General features: G+C 53.0%; 1 protein-coding gene across 3 annotated transcripts; it reads left to right on the top strand.

Annotated features, from left to right (window-relative positions):
• Positions 1-865: 865 nt before the first annotated feature.
• On the top strand, positions 866-15,334 carry HNRNPL (heterogeneous nuclear ribonucleoprotein L). Of its 3 annotated transcripts, none has more exons than XM_065898492.1 (13): positions 866-903; positions 5,375-5,493; positions 6,095-6,332; positions 6,463-6,548; positions 7,590-7,686; positions 7,773-7,845; positions 11,170-11,241; positions 11,353-11,633; positions 12,690-12,811; positions 13,108-13,309; positions 14,147-14,204; positions 14,307-14,402; positions 14,944-15,334. In XM_065898492.1, exons 3-13 carry the CDS (start codon positions 6,108-6,110, stop codon positions 15,000-15,002), a joined length of 1,371 nt encoding a protein of 456 aa, XP_065754564.1. In that variant the 5' UTR covers positions 866-903; positions 5,375-5,493; positions 6,095-6,107; the 3' UTR covers positions 15,003-15,334. The 3 variants fall into 3 exon arrangements, with proteins under 3 accessions (XP_065754564.1, XP_065754563.1, XP_065754562.1); XM_065898491.1 differs by lacking the exon at positions 866-903 and adding an exon at positions 3,187-3,456; XM_065898490.1 differs by lacking the exon at positions 866-903 and adding an exon at positions 3,196-3,456 and having other exon boundaries at positions 11,170-11,633; positions 14,944-15,002.
• Positions 15,335-15,680: the final 346 nt, after the last annotated feature.

Genomic DNA, 15,680 nt, shown 5'->3' on the forward strand with positions numbered 1-15,680 from the left:
CCAGTGTTTGTGCCATGTAGAGGACAAGTGGAAAGGGTTAGGCATGGATTTGGATGGGCCCACAAGGGTTGGATTACGCAGTTCGGGCCCTAAGGAGGGGAGGACTTGTTCTTTCACATGCTGCCCAGCTGTGGGGAATTTCAGTTGGTCTTTCCCCTCTCTGAGCCTCAATTTCTGAAATGGAGGTGGACCTGAGGTTCCCTCTGCTTCCAGACATTCTCAGCACTTCTCAAGACCACCCAGCGTTGCAGGTGCTATTACCAACATCCTACTGGATGAGGAAACAGAGGCCCCAGAATGCTAAATCACTTTTCCAAAGCCACAGAGTAAGTAGGTGCACCGTCCATATTTGAACGCTGGCAGTCTGACCCCAGGACTCATGCTCTTAACCTCCAAGGGATATTGCAGACCCCATCACCGTAACAGGCACTGCAGTGCACTGGTTATGTGTCTTTGGTGGCAGACAAATCCTGCTATATGCCACTTACAAGCGGTGGGATCCCGGGTAGGTCGCTAGCGTCCCCTGAGCCCATTTCCCCGTCTGTACAATGTGCACCCCAACATTTACCTCAACCAACAGAATACTTGGCTGACCAGGAGGAATGAGGCGTGATTCCCAAACAACTGTGCGACTTTCTGGGAGGGAATGGGGGGCGGGTATTGAGGGGCTGGGGATGTTTGGGGAAAAGGGACGCGGAATCTTCCCGTTCCTTTTTTGCGTTGTTTCCTCCATTCAACTGCAGAGCAACTCTCGATCTCCCCCCTCTACCCCCCATTTTTTTTTTCCCCCGGGCTGGAAAGAGGTCGTGGTCCCTTTAAGTCCCGCCCCTCCCTCCCCCAAAACTTCCCAGTGTCTGCTCTCTTTTCGATCTCGGACGGCCGGCCAGGCTCGCCGCCGAACTGGTAGGGGCTGGGGGCGAGGGGTCAGGGAGGAGTGAGGGGGGATCCCAGGGAGGCGCCGCCCGGGGCCCGCGACCACGGCCCGTGTGCAAGGGGTGGGGGAGGGGCGGAGGCCGGGAGCGCGGGTGTGCAGATAACGCGGCAGCCCGGTCGCCAGCCGTGGGCGCGCTCGGGCGGCCAAGCTGCCTGGAACTTGCCGCGCGTGGGACGGTTCCGTCGCGTCCCGTCGGCGCGCGCCGGCGCGAGGGGCGTCCGGGCCCGGCGCGGGGGCGGGGAGGGGAGGGGCCCCTCTCTCCCCTCCCCCCACCGCATTCCTCTGACGTCTGGACCTCGCGACCCCGCCCTTCAGTCGGAGCCGCACCGCCTTAATTCCGTCGCACTGATCACGTGTTGGAGGCGCTGCGCCGTCCCCCATCTCCGTTCGGCCGGCTCTTTCGGATCTTTTCGGGGTGATTGGGAGCTGATTTACATCTCCACCAGCCCACTCCAACTTTCGTATCTCCTCAAACCCGCGGACCTACCAGGACTGTCCCACTCTCTTAGTGCCACTGACCCCATTTCAAACTTAGTTTCCACTAGGACCCCTATTTCGGGAACCCCCTTTCACCCGAGTGGAAAGGTTCCAGAGCATCTTTGGTGGGCGTCCCCGCATTTACCACGTCTATCTCCTCGCTTTCTAAGAGCAGCGTCCCCTCCTCCTCTCCCCCCTCCTCCGCCAGCAGGCAGCCCCATAAGTTTAAAGCCCTTAGGGTGGGATCCTAGGTCACCCCCCCCAGCCCCGCCCCCAGGTTCCGGCTGTTGGGCGTCGTTGCACCTTAGAGACTTGGGAAGGTGTTCTCTGCGGGGTGGCCCTACCCGCCTCGGAGGAAACAAGGCCCGCCAGACGCTTAGAATACCCTAACTACTCCCCTTTGCAGAGTGCTGGCACTGTGCCGGGTGCTGTACCTGGCGCTTGGTAGGGTGGCCAGCTTCACTAAGGCCGAGGCAGAGACCACCGCTCCCTTGCTCACACAAGCACTTCAACGCTACGGAAAAAGCCACCAAATTGTGACGACCCAGAGTAGTAAGGGCTGTCGCGTGAGAACCATTGGCCTGAGCGATCAGGGGTTATTATGGGGGAAGCCGAGGGTCTGGGCTGGTAGGGACAAGGAACGCTTCTCAGAGTGAGCAGAGCACGAACAAGAGAAATTTATTCTTTAGCTCTGGCAGGAGGGATAGCGGAGAAAGTGTTCTAGGTGGAAGGGCCTGCTCGGGCCAAAGATACAGAGGTGCGCGAAAGATCCTTCCCTTTCTGCAAAATGAAAGGAGTTATTTGTGGTTGAATTTAGTGGTAGAGTGGTAAAAGGACGCCGGAGAACTGGACTGGGTCATAAGATAGTAGGCAATAGCAAATGGTTTTATACTGAAGGAAAGGGTCAGATTGGGTTCAAAAAAATTTTCTCTGGCGTTGTGAAGGTTAGAGATGGAGAGGAATAGAATATAGTGATGGGGACAGAGCTGCACTGGCAGTTGCCCTTCTAACTTAGTTTGCCCTTGTGGGGCTGCTTACAGCAGTAAATAAAGACTCAAGGTACTTCAGGCCTTCCCTCCTTTAGAGGGTCGCCCCGCCTCCAGAGGCGCCTGAAAGCGATTCGCGCATGCGTCCTCTCCTCCGATCCTTTCCTAGACTGCGCCAAAGAGCGCCTACGGGTCAGGGATGGGCTCTCCTTTTTCACCCAATCAGGGGCCACCAGTGGTCCTACCGTCTGGTGAGAGGACTCTTTCCACTCTCAACTGACTAATCGGGCGTCTTGCAGAAGATGGACACCTGCAGTAGCCAGTGGAGAGAGGCAAAGGGGAGGGGCCTCCTTGGTTCCTTGCGGAGAGGCGCGGGAAGGTAGTCGCTGTGACGGAAGACTAAGGGCTTTCGGTTTGATGGATTAGCGAGGAGACCAATGAAAGTGGGAAGGAGGCGGGGCTTTTGGGGAGAGTGGGGAGCGCCGCTCCTATCAGGTGCTCCTAACGAGGCCAGGCAGTGTCAGAAATCTGACCAATCAAGTTGGAGTTTATTTTAAGGCGGTGGGGTCGGAGAAATGACTGGCAGAAAGCGCTCGCCTATAAGGAGTGTCCCAGACAAACAAGGGCGGGCACTCCTGCAGAACGGCGTGGGCTTTACCCAATCGTTGCGCAAGGCGTTTGGAGGCTTCCCCTCCCCCAGCGGCGGGACCACTGGCTCCCCCTATCGGGTGGGGGCGGCCGGTGACGGGCGTGTCCCTCCCCCAATGAGAGGCGGGGGGAGGCGGGTTCTGGGCCGCCATGTCGCGGAGGCTGCTGCCCCGGGCGGAGAAGCGGCGTCGGAGGCTGGAGCAGAGGCAGCAGCCGGAGGAGCAGCGGAGGCGGTCCGGAGCGATGGTGAAGATGGCGGCGGCGGGCGGCGGAGGCGGCGGTGGCCGCTACTACGGCGGCGGCAGTGAGGGCGGCCGGGCCCCTAAACGGCTCAAGACTGACAACGCTGGCGACCAGCATGGAGGCGGCGGCGGCGGTGGAGGAGCCGGGGCGGCGGGCGGTGGCGGCGGGGTGAGGCCAGGGCCCTAAGCGCCGGAGACGGCCGGGGAGGGAGGGGAAAATTCTCACGTTGAGGGCATTTATTTTGGGGAGAGGGGGGCTACGCGCACGCGCCCAGGCCCTCGCGCCGTGGACGGGGTGGGGGAGGGGAAGGCGTTGGGCAAACGGCGGGGTTTGCGCGAGGACAGGCGCTTGCGCGTGCGCGCTCTACAGAGCGGGGTGTGGGGGGCGGAGGAAACTGCTCGCGCTGCAGGTGGCGCAGTGCGCAGGCGCCGCGGGCTGGCTTGTGGGGCCCGGGCACGCGGTCGGGCCGATTTTTTCTTTATCATTTTCTTTTCTGGCCCCATGCGCAGGCGCTCTTCTCTTGCCTGGGCCTTGTGGGTGGTTGGGGGCGGGGGCACCGCGTGAGCGGGGAACGAGTGGGCGGTAGCCTTTTCCGTGCCTGAGTGGGGTATTCTGCGTGATCGCTATTTGATTTTTGTAGCGTCATGGTTTGTCTCAGTACAGAAATTGATATCTTTGAGGATATTCTCCCAGTCCAGAATATCTGCCTCATTTTTGTGGGCATTAAAAACCGGAAGAAAGCGTTGTGAGAGGTCTTTTTAGCCGTTTGGAAGTTGAACCAAGCTTTCAAGTTATCACAAGTTTTCTTACATTTTCTGGGGGTTAACTGGGTGCCGTAGGTTTGATGAACCCAAATGTTCCTTGAGGGGTGGGCACTTTGTAAGGGATTCAGCCTCTTCAGTCTCCTGCTCGGAAAAGACAACCAATTGTTACTCCTGGCTTGGAGCCCATTCCCTCCTCCTTGGAAGTTCCTGAAGCCTTGTCTCGTTCAGCCATTTGCAGAGTTTTCCACGGTTTAGCGGCGCTCTGTAGCCGTGATTTACTAGCATTTAAACCATGCCAGGCCTTGTTGCACGCATTTGAAAGGTATCTTAATTGAGTTCTTAACACTCCTCTATGAGGTAAAGGATGGGCTTACTATTCCCCACTTACAGAGGCAAGGTAAATTCCTTTAGGTCTTGTAGCTAGTCTGAGGAGGGACAGGGATTAGAACTTAGGACTGTGGAACTCCAAATCGCTGATCTAGTAACCCTCAGGCGAGTGTGGCTCCTGTGGTTTATTCCTGAAATAGAATCCAATTCTGCCCATGTTACATGGTCTTCTGTTTGGTGGTTCTCACATGGGAGGCTGGGCCCAGAGCCCAGGAGAGGTGGAGAAAGTTACTTTGCTCTTTCTTGATTCCCAGACACTTTTGTCTGTGGGTGGGAAGATACTTCCCCTGGGAAGGGAACTGTTGATTTTTAGTGGTACAGGTTGGATCTTCTCTTCTTTTGAAAGACTTTACTGTCTTTTTCGTTAGTCTGACCTAGGTAGTATTTTCCAATACAGATTTTGGTGAGAGAGTAAAGACTAGAGGCAGTCAAGACTGGCCTGGATGCCATGGTGTCTGAGGCACCTGCTGGACCTTGGGATGAGTGGTGGGGAGCAGCAGTGCTTGGCTGTGTGGTGATCGTAGGTTCCTCCACTAGGGGAGGGGCAGAAAAACTTGGGTGAATGCAGCAGAAAATTGAGTCCCCTTTCCAAGCCACTCTTTTCCCACGTTTGTTTGACCAGTGGGAAGAGACTGGTGCTGGGAAGACTGTAAGATGGGACTTGGGACTTGTCTGGTCCTCCATTTTGCCTTCATCAGAAACTACAGTAAGAGCCATTAGGCATGTGGCCATACACTCAGGCCTTCTGCTCTGCTGACCCAGAATCCTTTTGGGGTGATTGGTTGAATTGCTGCCCCTAGTTGCCTGCGCTGTATGTCTTTTCTGGGTGACACACTCGAATGTTTTATCTGTCTGAGTCCCCACTGGCACAGAAGCCAATAATCCACCGTCTTGTACAGCAGAAAGTGAAGTCTTATTTTTGCTTCCTTTCTCAGGAGAACTACGATGACCCGCACAAAACCCCCGCCTCCCCAGTTGTCCACATCAGGGGCCTGATTGACGGCGTGGTGGAAGCTGACCTTGTGGAGGCCTTGCAGGAGTTTGGACCCATCAGGTACTCAGCTCAGAGGCCAGGGGTTGGGTGTTCAGATGAGTTAACTCCTTGGTGTCCTGTGTGTCACCGGGTTTCTGGTTAGAAGTAACTTGGCCATTTCGGTCCAGGTTCCTTTAGCTAGGTCCTGGGGCTCCATTACTCCTGGGGTTAGCCATTGTATTTGGATAAGTTACAGCAAGTTCCGTGTCTTTTTCTCCTTCCTTTTTTTTTTCTCTCTCTCTGCCTTGTAATTTTGGCACATGGTGAGTAATGGGAATAGAGTGGTGAACACCACTGTCTTTATTCCTCCCAGACAGTTGCCTACCCAGAGTGGTTAACACTGTGATAGGGGAAACCCAGGTGTCTGTGGGAGGCATCTGACTCGATCAGGTGAGGGAGGGGTTGGGAAGGAAGGCTGCCCAGAGAAGCTGATGCCAAAGCCGCACACACCTCTTTTGCTTGTCGTGCCACTTACTGCAAGGGGTGTTCAGGTCAGGAAACCACGACGGGCACAGAGGAGTCCAGAGGCCAGGGAGGAGTCGGATCACAGATAACTGAGGCCGTCCTCTGACTCTTGTCTCCATCCCCCTGAGAGGATTGCAACCTGTGTTCTCTTTGCCAGTTATGTGGTGGTAATGCCTAAAAAGAGACAAGCGTTGGTGGAATTTGAAGATGTGTTGGGGGCTTGCAATGCCGTGAACTACGCAGCCGACAACCAGATCTACATCGCGGGCCACCCAGCTTTTGTCAATTACTCTACCAGCCAGAAAATCTCCCGCCCCGGGGACTCGGATGACTCCAGGAGCGTCAACAGTGTGCTTCTCTTTACCATCCTGAACCCCATCTATTCGATTACCACGGTGCGTGCCAGTGGTTATTCGTTAAGGTTCTTCTGTGGAATCTCCCTCCTGCCTTTTCTCCCTGTCTTCTCCCATGAGCCAGACTGACCTGCCAGTGTCCCTTCATCTTGCCTGTGTTTGGTTTTTACAGGATGTTCTTTATACTATCTGTAACCCTTGTGGTCCTGTCCAGAGAATTGTCATTTTCCGGAAGAATGGAGTCCAGGCTATGGTGGAATATCCTTTGTTGGGAAATGGGTGTTCCTTGAGATGGGATCTCACAGGGCTCGGTAGGAATCCATCTTTTCAACCAGCACGTGTCTCCTGAACGCCTGCCGTGTGCCAGATGCCTTCATAGAGCCCATGGTCTCATGGATGGGATGGTTAATAAACGATCACACCTAAATAGGCCCTTGAACAGCACAGATTTGAACTCTGTGGGTCCACTTAAGGTGTATCTCACTCACTAAATGTATACTACGGTATTATGTCATCTGTGGTTGGTTAAATACATGGATTTTCAACTGCACAGAGAGTTGGTGCCCCTAAAACACACACACGTACATGTTCAAGTGTTGTGTAGTGTGAAAGTACAGGGTTTAAAGTGTGAAGGGAAAGAAGAATGTGCCATGAGATACAAAAGGAAAGAATTTACAGGGGTTCTGGGAAGGTCTCTGAGGAGATGCTGTCCTTGTTTCCATGTAGAGGTAAGAACTGATATTTAGGCTGAGGACACCACATCTGCAGAGGTCCTCAGGTGGGCAGGAGCTTAGCGTTGCAGGAAGTGAACAACCTGACAACTGAAGAGTAGCTGACGAGGGGGAGAGGGTTCCTTAGCACATTGGAAGAAGTTACGGCATCCCGGGCAGTGGGGTGAACTTGGGTCAGGGTGCAGTGGTGGGAAGTCACTGATGGGTTTTCAGGGCAGGAGTATAATCTAGTTAACGTTTCAGAGATTGTTCAGGCTTAGTCAAGGCGTGTAGAAGCCAGGGCGGGGGTGGGGGGGGAGATGAGGCTGAAGAAGAAGGTGACTTGGCCTGTGAGGCTGGCAGAGAAGGTTGTTGCCGTGGGGCAGGGCAGGGGAGTACAGGTCTGAGCATTTGGGGCAGCACTCCAGCTGTGTCTGCACAAGTGGCTGGTGGCTATGGGCAGTGAACTAACCCCGAAGCCTGCTTGGAGCAGTCTTTGGGGTGCTACTTGTCCTCATCCCTCTCTGGTGCAACTTGAAGCTCTTTTCAGAGAGCTCTTGGGATGGGACTTTCCCTTAACTTTACTCACATTTGACTCTGTGCAGAGTGCCCAGCGGGCCAAGGCCTCACTCAATGGGGCTGACATCTACTCAGGCTGTTGCACTCTGAAGATTGAGTATGCGAAGGTAGGTCTGGGAAATGGCTGCCCCTTGTCAGCTTCCTAGGTGAGCCTGGAGCCTGGCTGACCTCAAGCTTTTTTTTGTCCCTGCAGCCTACACGCTTAAACGTGTTCAAGAATGATCAGGATACTTGGGACTACACAAACCCCAATCTCAGTGGACAAGGTAATCCTGACGGCAGCTTTGTTTTAAACATACCCGCCTTGCCTTCACTTGACTAGCGCACTTCATAGACCTGGACTCAGGGTTATGTAATGCCATTGGGCTCCTGTGGACATGGGAGGGCCTTGGGGGTCAGCTCTTGGAAGATATACTCCAGTGGGAGGGGGTGAATGAGGGGCCTCTGTAGGTCCTATAGCTGCTGCTTGTGGCCCTTTGACGCAGCAGGGGATGCAGGGTCAAGGCAGAGGCCTGGGTGGGGTGGGGAGCAGGGCCTCACTGAGCACAGGCCATGGCAGTGGCTTACAAACCAGTAGCAGCTCCCAAACGGATTCTGCTGCTTTTCTTCTAGGAGCCTGCTTAGGGTCACTGACCCCATTCTCACTGGGCCAGGAATGGTCCTCTTGCTCTCCACTCTTGACAGGGTCTGCTTCTGGGGGGACAGATTGGGGATGTGACGAGGGCTCCCAGGCCCTTGCAGCAGAGCCTTTGAGCAAGTTGACCTTGTGGAGGTGAGACACCCTGGATTGGAGCAGGGCGGACACGCCTCACCTCACTTGTAGAGGGAATGCAACATCTCTGCAGGGGGCCCAAATGGACAACCCCCTTCCTAGAATCTGTCAAGAATGGTTTGCCTTGGATAGGAGGGAGAGGTGGAGCATTGCCTTTGAAAAACAGCGGCGCCCCCTCAGCAAGACCATCCATCTCTGTTTCTGTCTTGGTCTGATACGTCGGACTAGGCCATGGGCTGAGGGAGGTGGCTGGTGGCTGACATCTCACAGGCCCTGGGGGGCCAGAGGCCCCCATTCCTAGGCAGGCCTGTCTTGTTCGCCCTTGCAGCTGGGAAGCCGTGGGCCGGGTGGGCTAGACTCTTCCCCAGGACCCTCACAATGGGCGCTGTGGGGCTCGCTGCCCCCTCCAGAGGTCAGAGACAAATTGGTGACCGAGTGAATGTACCAGAGCGGGCAATGGCATTACATGACTGCTAACAGAAACACGGCAACCAACCATTTCTTCTCCAAGGAACATAAATAGAAGATGTGCAGACCGGCAAGGGCTAGTGGCAGGGGCTGGCTGTGCATTGGTTTTGATGCCTCTCAGCTTTGGCCGCCCCCAGGCTGGGGGTCAAAAACGAGAGCTGTTGAGGTGACCTGGAGTGAGGGAGGTGCTTCGCCACCCCCTCGGGAACCAGACTTCAGCGGCTCTGCCTCTGCACATTGCTCACCAACACACAGGGTAGAAACCACTAGCTCTTCCTGGAGAGAACAGAACACGCAGCCTCCACCACGTCCCCAGAAACAGCCGCAGACTTGAGCTCACTACATCAAGAACACCACACCGCGCTCCAAGGAACAGCTACAAGCACAGAGGCAGACAGAGACAAAGAAAGAGGCGCAACATGGCAGCAGACACTGCTTTCTTACTAAACATTAAAAAAATGCCAAAATCCAAGCAAACTTGAACCCGAAAATGTACACAGAAGTAGGAAACACAGAGAACAGAGCTCTCCCAGCCAGCCAGCGGCGCTCTTTTCGGAGAACGTTTCATAGACTGAAGTAGATTCCATGGGCCTCCAAGACAATAGGATCCTCTCCATTCCTCGCCATGTGGGTTTGGTTTTTTTTGTTTTTCGTTTTTTAAGTCCTTTGGTTTGGGGAGGGCCTTCTTTTTTTTTTTTTTTTCTGTTTTGATATTTTTATTTTTTCTGCAGTCATCGGCTGCCAACATAATCTGCACCAACTGGAGATCAGAAACCAAAAAAAACCAAAAACTTAAACCACAACAGCAGCAAAAAATCAAAAAAACCAAAACAGGCCTAAAACCAAACAGCCAAACAGCTCAGAGGTACACAGTTACCTGCTGGCGGGTAACTGGGAGTGCTCCCAAGGCCAAAAGCGCGGGCATAGTGGGGCCACTGGCACACCTCATAACCAGGAGACACGCACACGGAACGCTACACAGCCAGAAGCACCGCACTGCAGCACACAATGTGAGGAGGTGACAACATGGAGGGACACTACCCACTTCATACACCTTTATTTTCCACTTTTCTGATATCTTCTGAGGACAGAACATCTGTGAGCCATTTTTGATTTAATCAAAACATTGACTTTTAAAACAATTCTTTAAAAAAAAGTTGTATCGGATGTGTACCGTAACTTGTATTTATGACTGTAAAACCATGTGATGCAGGGTCGCAGTGTATGTTTGATGGGACGCCATCTTTCAGAACTGTGCTAACTCACTGTTGAAGCGTCCAATGGTAAGAGAAAATACAGATTTGTTTTTTGTGACAAATGGACATTGTACTCTGTACTTCTGCTGTAAGTAGCCCTTTTCCATCTTTGTAATGACTGTTGGAAAACAAAACCCAGGCCGGGTGGCAGGAAGGGGCAGTGTTCCCGAGCCCTGGGTTTTTGGAGTCAGCCAGGCCTGGGTTGAAGTCCCAGCTTGGCCACTAACTTGCTTTGTGACCTTGGGCCAAAGTGTATTATAACTGCTCAGTTAAAAGTTAAGTGCTCATTTTCCTTATCTGTAAAACGGGACTAAAATAGTACCTACCTCATAGGGTTGTTGTGAGGAATTGAAGAAACGGTGATGTCTGTCTGTAAAGTACTTAGCACAGTGTTTGCCGCTCAAGTGCTAAGTTAACGGTAGCGATTTTGAACTGCAGTTGGGGTTGGGGCGGGGTGGAACTGCGCCATTGTCTGAGACTGTCGATGCCTTGTACATGACTGCTCATTTGAACTGATGTTGATGTCGCCCTGTTTGTCCTTTCCTACGATCCCTCTTCTTGGGGTGGATGTGACTAGAGGGGAGGGTGACTGGTACCAAGATTGAGAAAGTCTTCTCTCTAGAGAGTGGGCCCTAGCACGCTCAGACCCTTGGGGCTTTGTGGGCCCAATTTTATTTTTCTACCCTTCCCTGTGTTATTTTCTGGCTCTTAACTCCTCTCCCTTCATTGGGAGTTATTTTAGAAATCTGTTCCCGGCCCCCATATCAGCTTCCATAGTGGCTGCAGCTTCCCCAGAGGGGGAGCTCGGGAAGGTGAGAGGCCCAGAACCTGGCTTCATCCTTCACGGATGAAGGAAAGCAGCCTGCTTGGAGTGGGCGGCGGGAGGGACAGTGGGCTCCACCCTTGAGGCCTGGGCTTCATGCCCACCCTGGGTCCGGCCACAGGAAGGAAGCCCCAGTAACCCTTGTGAGGAAGGAAAGGCCACTGCCCAGGCCCTCAGGAGCTGAGGGATGCTGAGATCAGCCTCTGTAGTCAGGAGGGAGAGAGATAGCTCTTTTTCCAAGTTAGGTTCTAACTGTTCTTTCTGTCTGCAGGTGACCCTGGCAGCAACCCTAACAAACGCCAGAGGCAGCCCCCTCTCCTCGGAGATCACCCCGCAGAATATGGTGAGGGCAGGGGGTTCCCCTCCGTGGACTCCCGTGGCTCATGTGCCCCTGCCCGCCGCCCGACACGCAAATTCTCACCCGTCCTCCCTCTCTTTCCTTCCCACCCCCCAGGAGGGCCCCACGGTGGGTACCACAGCCATTACCATGATGAGGGCTACGGGCCCCCCCCACCTCACTACGAAGGGAGAAGGATGGGCCCACCAGTGGGGGGTCACCGCCGGGGCCCAAGTCGCTACGGTCCCCAGTATGGGCACCCCCCACCCCCTCCCCCACCACCCGAGTATGGCCCCCACGCCGACAGCCCTGTGCTCATGGTCTATGGCTTGGATCAGTCTAAGATGAACTGTGACCGGGTCTTCAATGTCTTCTGCTTGTATGGCAACGTGGAGAAGGTGAGCTTCCGCTAGGTCCACTGCTTTCCTTAGAGACCTGGCAGCCCCAGGGGAGGCCCCGACCTTTTGGCCCCCCAGTGAGCAAAGAAGGGGGAAGGAGCGTGTTTAGGAGCAAGCAGGTCCAGAGTGGGTAACTAGTTTTAATCAGGTGACATTGCAGATGGATTTGATTTGGTTCTCATGCTATGTGGGTGATTTTTTTTTTAATTTTCAGTGTTTTTTTTTTTTAAAAAAAGACTTTATCACATGAAAGTGTTAGTACTTAATATTACATAAATATTACGGTGTATAAAATTTATCCATCACAGTTAAAGATCATTATGTAAGGATTTTCTCTGGAACACTTCAGATGATATGGCAACACTGAGCCTTCCTGCCTTGCCTGGGATAACAGTTGGCTGGGGCTGTCTGGTGACTGCCCACCTCAGACTAGGTCATTTCTTCTGTCAAACCCATCTGGGTCCTGGAAGCCTTTGAGTTTACAGCCCCTGGCCTGGCCCATTAATATTAGCAGCTAATAACGTGTCAAGCGGGTTTTTTTGTACCACTGTTAAAAGTGCTTTAAATGTTGTAAGTTGTTTCATTCTCACAAGAATCCTTAGTGAGACAAGCAGCGGAAGTGAAAGCATGGGGGGCAGATAACTTGCCCAGGTTCACATACCTTTTTGTGCAGGACTCAGAGCTGACACTGTTTTTAGTGTTTTTATACCATAACCCACATAGTCATGACTCAGTATCTGTATATATGTCTGTTGATGGAAATAGCTGTTTTTTCCTCCCACCATTCCTGCTTTTCTGTTGTGCTTTGTTAAATGACCCACTCATGGGTCAGGTCCTGAGGTTAGGGAAAGACTGCCTAGTCTTTGCTGCCCAACTTGGGCTGAGCACTTGCTGTGGGCCAGACATGCTTCTCTGTTCTCCTGGCTCCTCACAAGGGAGGAGGTGGAAGCCTCGATCCAGAGCAGGAGTTGACTTCCTTCTAACTGACTTGGAAGGGACAGGAGAAGGGTCTCTGACAGCTGGGCGGTGGTGCTGATCACGGCTACTCTCCTCAAGGTGAAATTCATGAAAAGCAAGCCAGGGGCCGCCATGGTGGAGATGGCTGATGGATATGCTGTGGACCGGGCCATCACTCACCTCAACAACAACTTCATGTTTGGGCAGAAGCTGAATGTCTGGTAGGTACCCAGGCTCCTCGGGCTTGGGGAGGGTTGGAGAGGGACTGAGGAGAGAAGGGAGGGGGAATGGGGCCCACTCTGGACAGAGGTCAGAGGAGCACAGAGAAGCCAAGTGCTCGTCCAGGCTGGAGTTGGGCGTGCAGGTGTGTTCCCAGATGCTCTTCTGAAACAGCGGGCGAAAGTGTGTCGGCCTCTCCTCAGCTGTGGCATACCGTGCTGTCAGACAGGAAGGAGGCCACAGTACGAGGTGGGGGACAACTTGAGGTCTGACACAGGGCTCCCCTTCCCTCCTGCAGTGTCTCCAAGCAACCAGCCATCATGCCCGGTCAGTCATACGGGCTAGAAGATGGGTCCTGTAGTTACAAAGACTTCAGTGAGTCAAGGAACAACCGGTTCTCCACTCCAGAGCAGGCAGCCAAGAACCGCATCCAGCACCCTAGCAACGTGCTGCACTTTTTCAACGCCCCTCTGGAGGTGACTGAGGAGAATTTCTTTGAGGTGGGTGCCGTGGACTTGGTCCTTCAGCATAGCCATCTGAGGAGGCCATTCATTTTTGAATTTTAACGAATATCTATTGAGCTGCTCTGCTGGGCTCTGGGTTGGGTGCTAGGGACATAGCAGGGACCAAGAAAGGCTCAAAATGGCACCAAACTTCCAGCAACAGTGGCGTTTGCCATGCTTCTTGTATTTTTGGCAAGTCAGAGTGGCTGCTCATTTGCCTTGAAACATTCCTCCGTCTGGGTGATGGACTGGTGATTGGAGTCCAATCTCGAAACATCCACACTGTCAGGCCATCTGGGGCCTAGATGACATTAGAAGGGAGGGTCCCATTATGGTGCTGTCAGAGGGAACCGGGGCAGCTTTGGGGAAGGGTGGAAGTCTGACTGTGGAGTTGGACTTTGGGCCTTACTGTGGCCTGAGGTGTTGCTGTTCGGTTTAGCAAACATTTACCTAGTGCCAGAACACACCCAAATAACAGCTGAAGATGGGAAATTTAAAAAGCAGTTTCCCGGTTTTAGGCAACAAAATAGTTAAGAGCAGTGTTTCTCAACCTTTGGGGGGATTACAGGGACACCTTAGAATGTGTGATAAAAGCTTAGAAACTCTTTTGTCCCGAAAAGTCCAAGTGTTCAGCTGTGGTGTGCTTGAATTCCGCCATGTGGCACTCCTTGTGTTTCTAAGTCTGTCTGTTCTTTTTGTTTTGGCCACGCAGCATGCGGGATCTTAGTTCCCTGACCAGGGATCAGACCCATGCCCCCTGCGGTGGAAGCGTGGAGTCTTAACCACTGAAACACCAGGGAAGTCCTTTGAGTCTGTTTTCTGTTTCTGTTGCAGATCTGCGATGAGCTGGGAGTGAAGCGGCCATCTTCTGTGAAAGTATTCTCAGGCAAAAGTGAGTAAACTGCCCCACCTTCCTCCCCCGTTCCTTGACTGTAGATGGGCAGCTCCCTGGCTTCTGCTCAGGTCAGCCTCAAACCTTTGTTTTTCCCATCAGGTGAACGCAGCTCCTCTGGGCTGCTGGAGTGGGAATCCAAGAGCGATGCCCTGGAGACTCTGGGCTTCCTGAACCATTATCAGATGAAAAACCCAAGTGAGTATCTGTGGGTCCTGCGGTCATCCATCCCCCTTGTTGCTTAATGGGTTGGCTCGCTTCGGGCCAGAGCCATCCTTCCTGCCATCAAGATAGGGCCCCAGGGATTTCCTTACTGTCACTGACACAGGCAGCAGCCTGATGTCTCATGTGGGAGGGCCAGCCTAGCTGCTCGCTGCCACCGGCTCCGCCAGCCTGTCCTCCAGGGAGCTGCCATTCTCTGTGCATCAGAGGCTGGCTCAGTACCCAGGAAAGGGGGCCGTAAGAGCCAGCAGGTAAAATTTGCCCACCCAGTTCCTGGGCAGGCCTATTGTGTGCCAGCTGAAAAGCTGGGAATAGGATCCTCCATGGAATTGAAGGAAGAGGAGGAGAAATGCCTTGTGTGTTAGTCTTGTTTTTGAGTCTCAAAAGTGGCAGTGAAGAGTTTGACCCTTACAGTTGAATTGCAGAAAATGAGAGGTGTGTGCAAAACCAGGGGAACTCTGGGTGGGGGGAGCATCCAGAGAGGGGTCCAGTTACACCTCTGTCCTCTCTTTTGCAGATGGGCCATACCCTTACACCCTGAAGTTGTGTTTCTCCACCGCTCAGCACGCCTCCTAATTAGGTGCCTATGGAGAGTCCCATCTGAGCAGGAAAACATTTCTTTCCTTTATGCTGGTTTTTTCTTTTGTTTTGTTTTGTTTTGCAGATGTTCCTGTATTCCTTTTTTTTTAATGCTAGGTTAGTAGAGGCTTAACCATAATGGAAACGCTGGAAGTCTAAAGGGGGAGGGGAAGGGGAACTGATATCTCCCAAGATTAACCTTCACTTTTTAAAAATTATTGTACATGTGATTTTTTTTTTTTTCCTGTTCATACATTTGTGCTGTCCGTGTACTCTTGGCACATTTCAATAAAATTGTTTGGAAAATAAACGTAGCACTTTCTGGGATTCTGGGGGTGTCTACTTCCCTCACACTCAGTCTTCTGAAGAGGGGCAGGCCGGTCAGGACACAGCTGCAGCCCCTCCAGAGGGGCCGACGCAGCCCTGAGGAGCGGTGTGGGCCGGAGCTGCAGATTGGGAAATGGTGAAAGGGTCTTGAGAATCTGGGAGACCTGGTGGCATCCTTCATGGGCTCTACCCAAGCAAGCTGGATCTAGTTGAAGAGTTTTTTTTTGTTTTTTTTTTTTTTAAGTAAATAGTTGAAAAAATTAAATTGAAGAGATTTTAAAAAGAAGAAAGCCTTAATCTTAAAAAGTAAACACCCGCCTTTCTTTAAGGTTGGAAAATGAAACCTCA

Source organism: Phocoena phocoena, chromosome 20, assembly GCF_963924675.1.
Source record: "Phocoena phocoena chromosome 20, mPhoPho1.1, whole genome shotgun sequence".
Classification (NCBI taxonomy): domain Eukaryota; kingdom Metazoa; phylum Chordata; class Mammalia; order Artiodactyla; family Phocoenidae; genus Phocoena; species Phocoena phocoena.